The sequence below is a fragment of the Salmo salar genome, chromosome ssa07 (genome assembly GCF_905237065.1).
Source record: "Salmo salar chromosome ssa07, Ssal_v3.1, whole genome shotgun sequence".
Classification (NCBI taxonomy): Eukaryota; Metazoa; Chordata; class Actinopteri; order Salmoniformes; family Salmonidae; genus Salmo; species Salmo salar.
In genome coordinates, this window is record NC_059448.1 from 1,680,990 (window position 1) to 1,700,214 (window position 19,225).

The window sequence follows — 19,225 nt, forward strand, 5'->3', positions numbered from 1 at the left end:
GGATTTATTGTGATGGTGTGGTAGACTATATTACATGGATTTATTGTGATGGTGTAGGTAGACTATATTACATGGATTTATTGTGATGGTGTAGGTAGACTATATTACATGGATTTATTGTGATGGTGTAGGTAGACTATATTACATGGATTTATTGTGATGGTGTAGGTAGACTATATTACATGGATTTATTGTGATGGTGTAGGTAGACTATATTACATGGATTTATTGTGATGGTGGTAGACTATATTACATGGATTTATTGTGATGGTGTAGGTAGACTATATTACATGGATTTATTGTGATGGTGGGTAGACTATATTACATGGATTTATTGTGATGGTGTAGGTAGACTATATTACATGGATTTATTGTGATGGTGTAGGCTATATTACATGGATTTATTGTGATGGTGTGGTAGACTATATTACATGGATTTATTGTGATGGTGGGTAGACTATATTACATGGATTTATTGTGATGGTGGGTAGACTATATTACATGGATTTATTGTGATGGTGTAGGTAGACTATATTACATGGATTTATTGTGATGGTGTAGGTAGACTATATTACATGGATTTATTGTGATGGTGTAGACTATATTACATGGATTTATTGTGATGGGGTAGACTATATTACATGGATTTATTGTGATGGTGTAGGTAGACTATATTACATGGATTTATTGTGATGGTGTGTAGACTATATTACATGGATTTATTGTGATGGTGTAGGTAGACTATATTACATGGATTTATTGTGATGGTGTAGGTAGACTATATTACATGGATTTATTGTGATGGTGTAGGAAGACTATATTACATGGATTTATTGTGATGGTGTAGGTAGACTATATTACATGGATTTATTGTGATGGTGGTAGACTATATTACATGGATTTATTGTGATGGTGTGGTAGACTATATTACATGGATTTATTGTGATGGTGTAGACTATATTACATGGATTTATTGTGATGGTGTAGGACTATATTACATGGATTTATTGTGATGGTGTAGACTATATTACATGGATTTATTGTGATGGTGTAGGTAGACTATATTACATGGATTTATTGTGATGGTGTGGTAGGCTATATTACATGGATTTATTGTGATGGTGAGGTAGACTATATTACATGGATTTATTGTGATGGTGTAGGTAGACTATATTACATGGATTTATTGTGATGGTGTAGGTAGACTATATTACATGGATTTATTGTGATGGTGTAGGTACTATATTACATGGATTTATTGTGATGGTGTAGGTAGACTATATTACATGGATTTATTGTGATGGTGTAGGTAGACTATATTACATGGATTTATTGTGATGGTGTAGGTAGACTATATTACATGGATTTATTGTGATGGTGTAGGTAGACTATATTACATGGATTTATTGTGATGGTGTAGGTAGACTATATTACATGGATTTATTGTGATGGTGTAGGTAGACTATATTACATGGATTTATTGTGATGGTGTAGGTAGACTATATTACATGGATTTATTGTGATGGTGTAGGTAGACTATATTACATGGGATTTATTGTGATGGTGTAGACTATATTACATGGATTTATTGTGATGGTGTAGGTAGACTATATTACATGGATTTATTGTGATGGTGGGTAGACTATATTACATGGATTTATTGTGATGGTGTAGACTATATTACATGGATTTATTGTGATGGTGTGGTAGACTATATTACATGGATTTATTGTGATGGTGGTAGACTATATTACATGGATTTATTGTGATGGTGTGGTAGACTATATTACATGGATTTATTGTGATGGTGTAGGTAGACTATATTACATGGATTTATTGTGATGGTGTAGGTAGACTATATTACATGGATTTATTGTGATGGTGTAGGTAGACTATATTACATGGATTTATTGTGATGGTGTAGGGACTATATTACATGGATTTATTGTGATGGTGTAGGTAGACTATATTACATGGATTTATTGTGATGGTGGGTAGACTATATTACATGGATTTATTGTGATGGTGTAGGTAGACTATATTACATGGATTTATTGTGATGGTGTAGGTAGACTATATTACATGGATTTATTGTGATGGTGGGTAGACTATATTACATGGATTTATTGTGATGGTGTAGGTAGACTATATTACATGGATTTATTGTGATGGTGGTAGACTATATTACATGGATTTATTGTGATGGTGTAGGTAGACTATATTACATGGATTTATTGTGATGGTGTAGGTAGACTATATTACATGGATTTATTGTGATGGTGTGTAGGCTATATTACATGGATTTATTGTGATGGTGTAGGTAGACTATATTACATGGATTTATTGTGATGGTGTAGGTAGACTATATTACATGGATTTATTGTGAATGGTTAGGTAGACTATATTACATGGATTTATTGTGATGGTGTAGGTAGACTATATTACATGGATTTATTGTGATGGTGTAGGTAGACTATATTACATGGATTTATTGTGATGGTGTAGGTAGACTATATTACATGGATTTATTGTGATGGTGTAGGTAGACTATATTACATGGATTTATTGTGATGGTGTAGGTAGACTATATTACATGGATTTATTGTGATGGTGTAGGTAGACTATATTACATGGATTTATTGTGAAGGTGTAGGTAGACTATATTACATGGATTTATTGTGATGGTGTAGGTAGACTATATTACATGGATTTATTGTGATGGTGTAGGTAGACTATATTACATGGATTTATTGTGATGGTGTAGGTAGACTATATTACATGGATTTATTGTGATGGTGTAGGTAGACTATATTACATGGATTTATTGTGATGGTGTAGGTAGACTATATTACATGGATTTATTGTGATGGTGTAGGATATATTACATGGATTTATTGTGAAGGTGTAGGTAGACTATATTACATGGATTTATTGTGATGGTGTAGACTATATTACATGGATTTATTGTGATGGTGTAGACTATATTACATGGATTTATTGTGATGGTGTGGTAGACTATATTACATGGATTTATTGTGATGGTGTGGTAGACTATATTACATGGATTTATTGTGATGGTTGTAGACTATATTACATGGATTTATTGTGATGGTGTAGGTAGACTATATTACATGGATTTATTGTGATGGTGGTAGGCTATATTACATGGATTTATTGTGATGGTGTAGGTAGACTATATTACATGGATTTATTGTGATGGTGTAGGTAGACTATATTACATGGATTTATTGTGATGGTGTAGGTAGACTATATTACATGGATTTATTGTGATGGTGTAGGTAGACTATATTACATGGATTTATTGTGATGGTGTAGGTAGACTATATTACATGGATTTATTGTGATGGTGTAGGTAGACTATATTACATGGATTTATTGTGATGGTGGTAGACTATATTACATGGATTTATTGTGATGGTGTAGGTAGACTATATTACATGGATTTATTGTGATGGTGTAGGTAGACTATATTACATGGGTTTATTGTGATGGTGTAGGTAGACTATATTACATGGATTTATTGTGATGGTGTAGGTAGACAATATTACATGGATTTATTGTGATGGTGTAGGTAGACTATATGTAGCCATGGGTTTATGTGATGGTGTAGGTAGACTATATTACATGGATTGTGATGGTGCCCTGAACCCCACAGCAGATGAACCAGTTACAGCCAGCTCCCCTAACCCCACAGAGCCAGATGAACCCCAACTCTACCTAACCTAACCCCACAGAGCCACAGACCCAACTCTACCCCAGCCAGCTACCAACACAGAGCCAGATGAACCCCAACTCTACCCCAGCCAGCTCTACCCTAACCCCACAGAGCCAGATGAACCCCAACTCTACCCAGCCAGCTACCCCTAACCCCACAGAGCCAGATGAACCCCAACTCTACCCCAGCCATCTACCCCTAACCCCACAGAGCCACAGACCCAACTCTACCCCAGCCATCTACCCCTAACCCCACAGAGCCAGATGAACCCCAACTCTACCCCAGCCAGCTACCCCTAACCCCACAGAGCCACATGAACCCAACTCTACCCCAGCCATCTACCCCTAACCCCACAGAGCCAGAGAACCCCAACTCTACCCCAGCCATCTACCCCTAACCCCACAGAGCCAGATGAACCCCAACTCTACCCAGCTTCTAACCCCTAACCCCACAGAGCCAGATGAACCCCAACTCTACCCCAGCCATCTACCCCTAACCCCACAGAGCCAGAGAACCCCAACTCTACCCCAGCCATCTACCCCTAACCCCACAGAGCCAGATGAACCCCAACTCTACCCCAGCCATCTACCCCTAACCCCACAGAGCCACAGACCCAACTCTACCCCAGCCATCTACCCCTAACCCCACAGAGCCACAGACCCAACTCTACCCCAGCCATCTACCCCTAACCCCACAGAGCCAGATGAACCCCAACTCTACCCCAGCCATCTACCCCTAACCCCACAGAGCCAGATGAACCCCAACTCTACCCCAGCCATCTACCCCTAACCCCACAGAGCCAGATGAACCCAACTCTACCCCAGCCATCTACCCCTAACCCCACAGAGCCAGATGAACCCCAACTCTACCCCAGCCATCTACCCCTAACCCCACAGAGCCAGATGAACCCCAACTCTACCCCCAGCCATCTACCCCTAACCCCACAGAGCCACAGACCCAACTCTACCCCAGCCATCTACCCCTAACCCCACAGAGCCACAGACCCAACTCTACCCCAGCCATCTACCCCTAACCCCACAGAGCCACAGACCCAACTCTACCCCAGCCATCTACCCCTAACCCCACAGAGCCAGATGAACCCCAACTCTACCCCAGCCATCTACCCCTAACCCCACAGAGCCACAGACCCAACTCTACCCCAGCCATCTACCCCTAACCCCACAGAGCCAGATGAACCCCAACTCTACCCCAGCCATCTACCCCTAACCCCACAGAGCCACAGACCCAACTCTACCCCAGCCATCTACCCCTAACCCCACAGAGCCACAGACCCAACTCTACCCCAGCCATCTACCCTAACCCCACAGAGCCAGATGAACCCCAACTCTACCCCAGCCAGCTACCCCTAACCCCACAGAGCCACAGACCCAACTCTACCCCAGCCATCTACCCCTAACCCCACAGAGCCACAGACCCAACTCTACCCCAGCCATCTACCCCTAACCCCACAGAGCCAGATGAACCCCAACTCTACCCCAGCCATCTACCCCTAACCCCACAGAGCCACAGACCCAACTCTACCCCAGCCATCTACCCCTAACCCCACAGAGCCAGAGAACCCCAACTCTACCCCAGCCATCTACCCTAACCCCACAGAGCCACAGACCCAACTCTACCCCAGCCATCTACCCCTAACCCCACAGAGCCACAGACCCCAACTCTACCCCAGCCATCTACCCCCTAACCCCACAGAGCCAGATGAACCCCAACTCTACCCCAGCCAGCTACCCCTAACCCCACAGAGCCAGATGAACCCCAACTCTACCCCAGCCATCTACCCCTAACCCCACAGAGCCACATGAACCCCAACTCTACCCCAGCCATCTACCCCTAACCCCACAGAGCCAGATGAACCCAACTCTACCCCAGCCATCTACCCCTAACCCCACAGAGCCACAGACCCAACTCTACCCCAGCCATCTACCCCTAACCCCACAGAGCCAGATGAACCCCAACTCTACCCCAGCCATCTACCCCTAACCCCACAGAGCCACAGACCCAACTCTACCCCAGCCATCTACCCCTAACCCCACAGAGCCAGATGAACCCCAACTCTACCCCAGCCATCTACCCCTAACCCCACAGAGCCAGATGAACCCCAACTCTACCCCAGCCATCTACCCCTAACCCCACAGAGCCAGAGAACCCCAACTCTACCCCAGCCATCTACCCCTAACCCCACAGAGCCACAGACCCCAACTCTACCCCAGCCATCTACCCCTAACCCCACAGAGCCACAGACCCAACTCTACCCCAGCCATCTACCCCTAACCCCACAGAGCCACAGACCCAACTCTACCCCAGCCATCTACCCCTAACCCCACAGAGCCACAGACCCAACTCTACCCCAGCCATCTACCCCTAACCCCACAGAGCCACAGAACCCCAACTCTACCCCAGCCATCTACCCCTAACCCCACAGAGCCAGATGAACCCCAACTCTACCCCAGCCATCTACCCCTAACCCCACAGAGCCACAGACCCAACTCTACCCCAGCCATCTACCCCTAACCCCACAGAGCCAGATGAACCCCAACTCTACCCCAGCCATCTACCCCTAACCCCACAGAGCCACAGACCCAACTCTACCCCAGCCATCTACCCCTAACCCCACAGAGCCACAGAACCCAACTCTACCCCAGCCATCTACCCCTAACCCCACAGAGCCAGAGAACCCCAACTCTACCCCAGCCATCTACCCCTAACCCCACAGAGCCACAGACCCAACTCTACCCCCGGCTCTAGCACCCTAACCCCACAGAGCCAGATGAACCCCAACTCTACCCCAGCCATCTACCCCTAACCCCACAGAGCCAGATGAACCCCAACTCTACCCCAGCCATCTACCCCTAACCCCACAGAGCCAGATGAACCCAACTCTACCCCAGCCCTACCCCTAACCCCACAGAGCCACAGACCCAACTCTACCCCAGCCATCCCCTAACCCCACAGAGCCAGATGACCCAACTCTACCCCAGCCATCTACCCCTAACCCCACAGAGCCAGATGAACCCCAACTCTACCCCAGCCATCTACCCCTAACCCCACAGAGCCAGAGAACCCCAACTCTACCCCAGCCAGCTACCCCTAACCCCACAGAGCCAGATGACCCAACTCTACCCCAGCCATCTACCCCTAACCCCACAGAGCCACAGACCCAACTCTACCCCAGCCATCTACCCCTAACCCCACAGAGCCACATGACCCCAACTCTACCCCAGCCATCTACCCCTAACCCCACAGAGCCACAGACCCAACTCTACCCCAGCCATCTACCCCTAACCCCACAGAGCCAGATGAACCCCAACTCTACCCCAGCCATCTACCCCTAACCCCACAGAGCCACAGACCCAACTCTACCCCAGCCATCTACCCCTAACCCCACAGAGCCAGATGAACCCCAACTCTACCCCAGCCATCTACCCCTAACCCCACAGAGCCACAGACCCAACTCTACCCCAGCCATCTACCCCTAACCCCACAGAGCCAGATGAACCCCAACTCTACCCCAGCCATCTACCCCTAACCCCACAGAGCCAGAGAACCCCAACTCTACCCCAGCCAGCTACCCCTAACCCCACAGAGCCACAGACCCAACTCTACCCCAGCCATCTACCCCTAACCCCACAGAGCCACAGACCCAACTCTACCCCAGCCATCTACCCCTAACCCCACAGAGCCACATGACCCAACTCTACCCCAGCCATCTACCCCTAACCCCACAGAGCCACAGAACCCCAACTCTACCCCAGCCATCTACCCCTAACCCCACAGAGCCAGATGAACCCCAACTCTACCCCAGCCATCTACCCCTAACCCCACAGAGCCACAGACCCAACTCTACCCCAGCCATCTACCCCTAACCCCACAGAGCCAGATGACCCCAACTCTACCCCAGCCATCTACCCCTAACCCCACAGAGCCAGAGACCCAACTCTACCCCAGCCATCTACCCCTAACCCCACAGAGCCAGATGAACCCCAACTCTACCCCAGCCATCTACCCCTAACCCCACAGAGCCACAGACCCAACTCTACCCCAGCCATCTACCCCTAACCCCACAGAGCCAGATGAACCCCAACTCTACCCCAGCCATCTACCCCTAACCCCACAGAGCCAGAGAACCCCAACTCTACCCCAGCCATCTACCCCTAACCCCACAGAGCCACAGACCCAACTCTACCCCAGCCATCTACCCCTAACCCCACAGAGCCAGATGAACCCCAACTCTACCCCAGCCATCTACCCCTAACCCCACAGAGCCAGAGAACCCCAACTCTACCCCAGCCAGCTACCCCTAACCCCACAGAGCCACAGACCCAACTCTACCCCAGCCATCTACCCCTAACCCCACAGAGCCACAGACCCAACTCTACCCCAGCCAGCTACCCCTAACCCCACAGAGCCAGATGAACCCCAACTCTACCCCAGCCATCTACCCCTAACCCCACAGAGCCAGATGAACCCCAACTCTACCCCAGCCATCTACCCCTAACCCCACAGAGCCACAGACCCAACTCTACCCCAGCCAGCTACCCCTAACCCCACAGAGCCAGATGACCCAACTCTACCCCAGCCATCTACCCCTAACCCCACAGAGCCAGAGACCCAACTCTACCCCAGCCATCTACCCCTAACCCCACAGAGCCAGATGAACCCCAACTCTACCCCAGCCAGCTACCCCTAACCCCACAGAGCCACAGAACCCAACTCTACCCCAGCCATCTACCCCTAACCCCACAGAGCCAGATGAACCCCAACTCTACCCCAGCCATCTACCCCTAACCCCACAGAGCCACAGACCCAACTCTACCCCAGCCATCTACCCCTAACCCCACAGAGCCACAGACCCAACTCTACCCCAGCCATCTACCCCTAACCCCACAGAGCCACAGACCCAACTCTACCCCAGCCATCTACCCTAACCCCACAGAGCCAGATGAACCCCAACTCTACCCCAGCCAGCTACCCCTAACCCCACAGAGCCACATGAACCCCAACTCTACCCCAGCCATCTACCCCTAACCCCACAGAGCCACAGACCCAACTCTACCCCAGCCATCTACCCCTAACCCCACAGAGCCACAGACCCAACTCTACCCCAGCCATCTACCCCTAACCCCACAGAGCCAGAGAACCCCAACTCTACCCCAGCCATCTACCCCTAACCCCACAGAGCCACAGACCCAACTCTACCCCAGCCATCTACCCCTAACCCCACAGAGCCACAGACCCAACTCTACCCCAGCCATCTACCCCTAACCCCACAGAGCCAGATGAACCCCAACTCTACCCCAGCCATCTACCCCTAACCCCACAGAGCCAGATGAAACCCAACTCTACCCCAGCCATCTACCCCTAACCCCACAGAGCCAGATGAACCCCAACTCTACCCCAGCCATCTACCCCTAACCCCACAGAGCCACAGACCCAACTCTACCCCAGCCATCTACCCCTAACCCCACAGAGCCACAGACCCAACTCTACCCCAGCCATCTACCCCTAACCCCACAGAACCAGATGAACCCCAACTCTACCCCAGCCATCTACCCCTAACCCCACAGAGCCACAGACCCAACTCTACCCCAGCCATCTACCCCTAACCCCACAGAGCCAGATGAGCCCCAGCCAGCCAGTTGATCCCAGATGAGCCCCAGCCAGCTACCCTAACCCCACAGAGCCAGTTGATCCCAGATGAGAGAAGGCTTTGTCTGTGGATTTAGATTATGTCCTGATTCTATCCACACGTCTCATTGGCTAATCCTCATTTCACTTTTCCTGCAGGGCGGAATCTCCTGTCAAGGCGAGGGGAGTGTGCTCACATGAGGTACCATTCTGCCTCTCCCACACACCACACTGTCCTGCACTCTCATTGGTTCACACAGGTGCAAACTCCTTCTAAACCCCACCCCCTCAGTGCTTTATCCAATGACAACACGTGTCGTTCTCAGCCGCCCAGTCGCACTGAGTATGTTGATTACCTTTCCAGGATCAACATACTCTGGTCCGTCTGTGTTAACATTCCTCCTCCCCACGTGGCAGTATCGTATAAACACTGAGTGGAGGATTAGATGCATGCCAGCCAGAATCTCTCCTGTGGTGAAAACACACACACACACACACACACACACACACACACACACACACACACACACACACACACACACACACACACACACACACACACACACACACACACACACACACACACACACACACACACACACACACACACACACACACTGACTGTTCAACCTCTGAACCTCGTCCAGAGACACAGGGCTGATATTGACAACACAAACAACCTTTTAGAGAGAGAGCGTGAGAGAGAGATGAGAGAGAGAGGAGACAGAAGAGTGTGACAGAGAGGGAGAGAGAGAGAGAGAGAGAGAGGAGGCAGAAAGAGTGTGACAGAGAGAGAGATGCTGATATGGAGAGAGAGAGAGAGAGAGAGAGAGAGAGAAAGAGAGAGACGAGACAGAAAGTGTGTGACAGGAGAGAGAGAGAGAGAGAGAGAGAGAGAGAGAGAGAGAGAGAGATGCTGATAGAGAGAGAGAGAGAGAGAGAGAGAGAGAGAGAGAGAGAGAGAGAGAGATGCTGATAGAGAGAGAGAGAGAGAGAGAGAGAGAGAGAGAGAGAGAGAGAGAGAGAGAGAGAGAGAGAGAGAGAGAGATGCTGATAGAGAGAGAGAGAGAGAGAGAGAGAGAGAGATGAATGAGAGGGGGACATTGGACTATACTTTAAATAGAGAGGAAAGAGTGCACACTTAGGGGAGGAGCCAGCCTGATCTGCCTAAGCAGATTAAACAGTCTTAGGCTTCTAGCTCATTCACTCACTTCCTCACCACCCCTCCCCCACATCAGCCACAATAATGCTAAATGACTTGGCGTTACCTAGGATTGTAAACTTGTCATGGTCAAAACGTATAGATTCAATGGTTGTAAAGCTGGGGAGAGGTCTGTCTGAGAGATGACACACACCACAGTGCACAAAGCAAGTCCTGCAGGCCCGAGTTGGATTCTTCATTACTGTCCAGTCATATGGTCAAGTGCTGTGAAGAAGGACCTACACCGAACAAAAATATAAAACCGCAACATGCAACTATTTCTAAATTGTAAATTGAAATAAATTCGTTAGGCCCTAATCTATGGATTTCACATGACTGGGAATATAGATATGCATCTGTTGGTCACAGATACCGAATAAAAAAGGTAGGGGCGTGAATCAGAAAACCAGTCAGTATCTGGTGTGACCACCATTAATCTCACGCAGCGCGACACGTCTCCTTCACATAGAGTTGATCAGGCTGTTGATTGTGGCCTGTTGAATGTTGCCCCACTCCTCTTCAATGGCTGTGTGAAGTTGCTGGATATTGAACAGGAACATGCTGTCATACACCTCGATCCAGAGCATCCCAAACATGCTCAATGGGTGACATGTTTGGTGAGTATGCAGGCCATGGAAGAACTGGGACCTTTTCAGCTTCCAGGAATTGTGTGCAGATCCTTGCGACATGGGATCTCTGCGTTATCATGCTGAAACATGAGGTGATGGTGGTGGATGAATGGCACGACAATGGGCCTCTGGATCTCGTCCCTGTATCTCTGTGCATTCAAATTGCCATCAATAAAATTCAATTGTTTTCACTGTCTGTAGCTTATGCCTGCCCATACCATAACCCTACCTCCACCATGGGGCCCATACCATAACCCTACCTCCACCATGGGGCCCATACCATAACCCTACCTCCACCATGGGCCCATACCATAACCCTACCTCCACCATGGGCCCCATACCATAACCCTACCTCCACCATGGGGCCCATACCATAACCCTACCTCCACCATGGGGCCCATACCATAACCCTACCTCCACCATGGGGCCCATACCATAACCCTACCTCCACCATGGGGCCCATACCATAACCCTACCTCCACCATGGGGCCCATACCATAACCCCACCTCCACCATGGGGCCCATACCATAACCCTACCTCCACCATGGGGCCCATACCATAACCCCACCTCCACCATGGGGCCCATACCATAACCCTACCTCCACCATGGGGCCCATACCATAACCCCACCTCCACCATGGGGCCCATACCATAACCCTACCTCCACCATGGGGCCCATACCATAACCTTACCTCCACCATGGGCCCCATGCCATAACCCTACCTCCACCATGGGGCCCATACCATAACCTTACCTCCACCATGGGCCCCATACCATAACCCTACCTCCACCATGGGGCACTCTGTTCACAAAGTTGACATCAGCAAAACGCTCGCCCACACAACACCACACACGCTCGTCTGCCAAACTGTTGAAATCAGGATTTATCCGTGAAGAGGACACTTCTCCAGCGTGCCAGTGGCAATCGAAGGTGAGTATTTGTCCACTGAAGACGGTTACGACGCCGAACTTCAGTCAGGTCAAAACTCTGGTGAGGATGAGGAGCACGCAGACGAGCTTCCCTGAGACGGTATCTGACAGTTTGTTTAAATCCACAGTTTCATCAGCTGTCCAGGTGGCTGGTCTCAGACGACACCACAGGTGAAGAAGCCGGAGGAGGAGGTTCTGGGCTGGTGTGGTTTCACGTAGTCTGGGGTTGTGAGGCCGGTTGGACGAACTACGAAATTCTCAAAAATTACGTTGGCGGCAGCTTATGGTAGAGAAATGTAAATTATATTCTCTGGTGGACATTCCTCCAGTCAGCATGACAATTTCACGCTGCATCGACACATCTGCGTTAAATAGTCACACAGGCTTGAAGGTGTGACTGCAGGGCACAGTGGAAATCAGAGGCTCTGAACTCCAGCATGCAAGACGATTTGATTTCACTAGAGAAAATGGTGTCTATTCAGCAGCCTGATGCTCTGGGGATAGAAACAGCTGACTAGTGGTGTCTATTCAGCAGCCTGATGCTCTGGGGATAGAAACAGCTGACTAGTGGTGTCTATTCAGCAGCCTGATGGTAGAAACAGCTGACTAGTGGTGTCTATTCAGCAGCCTGATGGTAGAAACAGCTGACTAGTGGTGTCTATTCAGCAGCCTGATGGTCTGGGGGGACGCCGGTGTATTCAGCAGCCTGATGGTAGAAACAGCTGACTAGTGGTGTCTATTCAGCAGCCTGATGGTCTGGGGGTAGAAACAGCTGACTAGTGGTGTCTATTCAGCAGCCTGATGGTAGAAACAGCTGACTAGTGGTGTCTATTCAGCAGCCTGATGGTCTGATGGTAGAAACAGCTGACTAGTGGTGTCTATTCAGCAGCCTGATGGTAGAAACAGCTGACTAGTGGTGTCTATTCAGCAGCCTGATGGTCTGGGGGTAGAAACAGCTGACTAATGGTGTCTATTCAGCAGTCTGATGGTCTGATGGTAGAAACAGCTGACTAGTGGTGTCTATTCAGCAGCCTGATGGTCTGATGGTACAAACAGCTGACTAGTGGTGTCTATTCAGCAGCCTGATTGTCTGGGGGTAGAAACTATTTGCCATTCCTGGCCGACACTGTAAAGTCCATGGAGAATAAGAGCACCTCCTCCCAGCTGCCCACTGCTCTGAGGATAGGAAACACTGTCACCACCGATAAATGCACTATAATTGAGAATTTCAATAAGAATTTTTCTACGGCTAGCCATGCTTTCCACCTGGCTACCCCTACCCCTACCCCGGTCAACAGCCCTGCGCCCCCCACAGCAACTTGCCAAGCCTCCCCCATTTCTCCTTCTCCCAAATCCAGACAGCTGATGTTCTGAAAGAGCTGCGAAATCTGGACCCCTACAAATCAGCTGGACTAGACAACCTGGACCCCTACAAATCAGCTGGACTAGACAACCTGGACCCCTACAAATCAGCTGGACTAGACAACCTGGACCCCTACAAATCAGCTGGACTAGACAACCTGGACCCCTACAAATCAGCTGGACTAGACAACCTGGACCCCTACAAATCAGCTGGACTAGACAACCTGGACCCCTACAAATCAGCTGGACTAGACAATCTGGACCCCTACAAATCAGCCGAGGTAGACAACCTGGACCCCTACAAATCAGCTGGACTAGACAATCTGGACCCCTACAAATCAGCCGAGGTAGACAACCTGGACCCCTACAAATCAGCCGAGGTAGACAACCTGGACCCCTACAAATCAGCTGGACTAGACAACCTGGACCCCTACAAATCAGCTGGACTAGACAACCTGGACCCCTACAAATCAGCTGGACTAGACAACCTGGACCCCTACAAATCAGCTGGACTAGACAACCTGGACCCCTACAAATCAGCTGGACTAGACAACCTGGACCCCTACAAATCAGCTGGACTAGACAACCTGGACCCCTACAAATCAGCTGGACTAGACAACCTGGACCCCTACAAATCAGCTGGACTAGACAACCTGGACCCCTACAAATCAGCCGGGCTAGACAATCTGGACGCATCTCCTTCCTGAGCGGTATGTCTGTCATTCTTATCGGCAGACTTAACAGCCTTGGTTTCTCAAATGACTGCCTCGCTTGTTTCACCAGCTACTTCTCAGACTATTAATTAGTACACAATAAACATAGTACTAGAATATGAATTAGTACACAATAAACGTAGTCCTAGAATATTAATTAGTACACAATAAACATAGTACTAGAATATTAATTAGTACACAATAAACATAGTACTAGAATATGAATTAGTACACAATAAACGTAGTACTAGAATATTAATTAGTACACAATAAACATAGTACTAGAATATTAATTAGTACACAATAAACGTAGTCCTAGAATATTAATTAGTACACAATAAACATAGTACTAGAATATTAATTAGTACACAATAAACATAGTACTAGAATATTAATTAGTACACGATAAACGTAGTCCTAGAATATTAATTAGTACACGATAAACACAGTCCTAGAATATTAGGTCTCTATGGGTTTTTTCTCAGTATTTAGTCAGTACAGAACCTCCTAGTTATATTGTCCTTATTTTAAAATGTTAGTAGTTTTGTCTTTGAGCCGTTCTTGTCAAAGGAATGTTCTGTCCTGCTTCATGTGGACCCCAGGAGTATCAGCTGCTAATAAAATACCAAGTTGGATCGAACGTTAGAAAACAACCAGAATGGAGAGATTGTGTGTGTGTGTGTGTGTGTGTGTGTGTGTGTGTGTGTGTGTGTGTGTGTGTGTGTGTGTGTGTGTGGTATGGTTGCAGTATTTAGGCCATATCTGTGATTGTGCTCACTGTACTGTGAAGTGCAGGCACTAGTTGCCTTCCTTCTCTATTCTGAGCAGAGAAACTGGGAAGGTGTGGAGCCTGTCATTGAGCCAGCATGACTGGCAGGAGAGTGATACTTTCACAAGTCCAACCTGGGGTCCATCCATATAGACACACACTACTCTGGGTGGCCTCTCTATCACACTGTGGGCTATTTGGTACTCTGCTGCTACTAAACCTGCCCCCATCCGCCACCCGCACAGACCCACACACAGACCCGCACACAGACCCGCACACAGACCCGCACACAGACCCGCACACAGACCCGCACACAGACCCGCACACAGACCCACACCCACACAGACCCACACACAGACCCACACCCACACAGACCCACACCCACACAGACCCACCCCACAGACCCACACCCACACAGACCCACACCCACACAGACCCACCCCACAGACCCACACACACAGACCCACACACACAGACCCACACACAGACCCACACCCACACAGACCCACACACAGACCCACCCCACAGACCCACACACACAGACCCACACACACAGACCCACATACAGACCCACACACAGACCCACAGACCCACACACAGACACACACACACAGACCCACAGACCCACACACAGACCCGCACACAGACCCACCCCACAGACCCACACACAGACCCACACGCAGACCCACACGCAGACCCACAGACCCACCCCACAGACCCACACACAGACCCACACACAGACCCACACACAGACCCACACACAGACCCACAGATCCACACACAGACCCGCACACAAACCCACCCCACAGACCCACACACAGACCCACACACAGACCCACACACACAGACCCACACACAGACCCACACACAGACCCACACCCAAACCCACACACAGACCCACACACACAGACCCACCCCACAGACCCACACACAGACCCACACACAGACCCACCCCACAGACCCACACACAGACCCACACACAGACCCACACACAGACCCACCCCACAGACAGACCCACCCCACAGACAGACCCACACACACAGACCCACCCCACAGACCCGCACACAGACCCGCACACAGACCCGCACACAGACCCGCACACAGACCCGCACACAGACCCACACACAGACCAACACACAGACCCACCCACACAGACCCGCACAGACCCCCACACAGACCCCCACACAGACCCACACACAGACCCACACACAGACCATACCTGTCGTCCCCCGGCAGATGGACAGCCTCCCCGGAGCCGAACATGGACCAGGCCGAAGGAGTCTGGATGGGAGTCAGACTGGGTAGGAACATACCATCTCTACCCTGTAGGGGGGAGCTGGGCTGGGAATGAGACACTCTCAACAGAGACTAGAGAGAGAGATGGGGAGAGAGAGAGGGGGAGAGAGAGACGCCAACAGAGAGAGAGAGAGGGGGAGAGAGAGAGAAACCGACAGAGAGAGGGGGAGAGAGAGAGAAACCGTCAGAGAGAGGGGGAAAGAGAGAGGGGGAAAGAGAGAGGGGAAAGAGAGAGACCGACAGAGAGAGAGAGGGGGAAAGAGAGAGGGGGAGAGAGAGAGACCGACAGAGAGGGGGGAGAGAGAGAGACCGACAGAGAGAGGGGGAGAGAGAGAGGGGGAGAGAGAGAGACCGACAGAGAGAGGGGGAGAGAGAGAGGGGGAGAGAGAGAGACCGACAGAGAGAGGGGGAGAGAGAGAGGGGGAGAGAGAGAGACCGACAGAGAGAGGGGGAGAGAGAGAGGGGGAAAGAGAGAGACCGACAGAGAGAGAGGGGGAAAGAGAGAGGGGGAGAGAGAGAGACCGACAGAAGGGAGAGACGGAGAAAAAACAGTTATGAAATCTTTTTACGTTGCATGTTGGAATTTACAAGAATTTAAGTCCTCTGTTTTTGGGCTAAAGAGCAGAAACCCAGACTTCCTGAAAGAAATGGATGATGTTGATATTGTAGTACTACAGGAAACATGGTGCAGAGGTGATGTTTCCACTTGCTGTAAACTAGATCATCCTACCATCCACTAAACTAACAGGAATCAGACAGGGCAGGGACTCAGGACAGGGACTCAGGACAGGGGCAGGGACTCAGGACAGGGGCTCAGGACAGGGCCTCAGGACAGGGGCTCAGGACAGGGCCTCAGGACAGGGGCAGGGACTCAGGACAGGGGCAGGGACTCAGGACAGGGGCTCAGGACAGGGCCTCAGGACAGGGGCAGGGACTCAGGACAGGGGCAGGGACTCAGGACAGGGCAGAGACTCAGGACAGGGGCTCAGGACAGGGGCAGGGACTCAGGACAGGGGCTCAGGACAGGGCCTCAGGACAGGGGCAGGGACTCAGGACAGGGGCAGGGACTCAGGACAGGGGCAGGGACTCAGGACAGGGGCAGGGACTCAGGACAGGGGCAGGGACTCAGGACAGGGCAGAGACTCAGGACAGGGCAGAGACTCAGGACAGGGACTCAGGACAGGGACTCAGGACAGGGGCAGGGACTCAGGACAGGGGCAGGGACTCAGGACAGGGCAGAGACTCAGGACAGGGCAGGGACTCAGGACAGGGCAGGGACTCAGGACAGGGGCAGGGACTCAGGACAGGGACTCAGGACAGGGACTCAGGACAGGGGCAGGGACTCAGGACAGGGACTCAGGACAGGGGCAGGGACTCAGGACAGGGGCAGGGACTCAGGACAGGGGCAGGGACTCAGGACAGGGGCAGGGACTCAGGACAGGGGCAGGGACTCAGGACAGGGGCAGGGACTCAGGACAGGGCAGGGACTCAGGACAGGGCACAGACTCAGGACAGGGCAGAGACTCAGGACGAATGCATTCCCCCCTCAGTCACCCTGCTTCAATGAAGAGAGTTTCTCCCCCTCAGAGTCCCCCTGCTTCAATGAAGAGAGTTTCTCCCCCTCAGAGTCCCACTGCTTCAATGAAGAGAGTTTCTCCCCCTCAGACACCCTGCTTCAATGAAGAGAGTTTCTCCCCCTCAGAGTCCCCCTGCTTCAATGAAGAGAGTTTCTCCCCCTCAGTCCCCCTGCTTCAATGAAGAGAGTTTCTCCCCCTCAGTCCCCCTGCTTCAATGAAGAGAGTTTCTCCCTTCTAGAGGAGGAGATGAGTCACTTTCAGGCCCAGGGTAACGTCCTGGTCTGTGGAGACCTGAATGGTAGAACAGCAGAAGAACCAGTCACTATTAACAGTCATGGGGATAAACACCTACCAGGAAGCAACAACCTTTCCCTCTCCACATTTCTCAGAGCCTTCACAGTCAGCCCACTGACCTAAACCCAGAGTCTCTCAGAGCCTTCACAGTCAGCCCACTGACCTAAACCCAGAGTCTCTCAGAGCCTTCACAGTCAGCCCACTGACCTAAACCCAGAGTCTCTCAGAGCCTTCACAGTCAGCCCACTGACCTAAACCCAGAGTCTCTCAGAGCCTTCACAGTCAGCCCACTGACCTAAACCCAGAGTCTCTCAGAGCCTTCACAGTCAGCCCACTGACCTAAACCCAGAGTCTCTCAGAGCCTTCACAGTCAGTCAGCCCACTGACCTAAACCCAGAGTCTCTGAGCCTTCACAGTCAGCCCACTAACACCTCTCTCTCAGACCACAGTAAAATCACAGCGTATCTGAGAAGAGCGAAACCCAAACCATGAAGCATCGCAGCCCAGTAAATGACATGGTACTAAACAGGCCTATAGATGGAGAGGAAACACTACAGACATCTACCAAAACGCAATTAGTAGCCAAAAAATACAATCTCTCCTGGACAACTTTTTAGTTGTAGCAATGAAGGTGTAAATGTGTCAGTTTGTAACATAAACTTTATATTTGACTAATAATCCTCCTTGGCTAATGTAGAGACACGTGAGAACAAACCAAAGAGAATAGAGAATGAAAAAAATGGTTTGATAATGATTGGAGAAATCTAAAGAAGTCATTGAGAAATAATATATCTAATCAAAAACACAGAGACCCAGACAACAAAAATATAGGCCTTCGATACGGGGAAACACTGAAGCAACACAAACACATCCTAAGAACAAAGGAACAGCACATTAGAAATCAGATGGATGGAAATGAATCAAAACCACTTCTGGAATAAATTAAACAAATCTCATCAGGAGAAATTGGCTCTCCAAAATGGAGATATGTGGAGAAATCACTTTGCAAACCTCTACAGCAATATAACAAAGATGCACAAGAACAACAAGATGCACAAGAACATTTACAGA

General features: G+C 49.8%; 1 protein-coding gene across 2 annotated transcripts in view; it reads right to left on the reverse strand.

The window, feature by feature from the left end:
* Window positions 1–19,225, reverse strand: part of LOC106595244 (TSC22 domain family protein 4) — a 119,867-nt gene that overhangs the window by 73,051 nt on the left and 27,591 nt on the right. For both annotated transcript variants that reach the window (XM_045721397.1, XM_045721396.1), the window contains exon 3: window positions 16,207–16,355. In XM_045721397.1, the coding sequence (XP_045577353.1) occupies window positions 16,207–16,355 (149 nt within the window). The remainder of the gene's footprint in view (window positions 1–16,206; window positions 16,356–19,225) is intronic.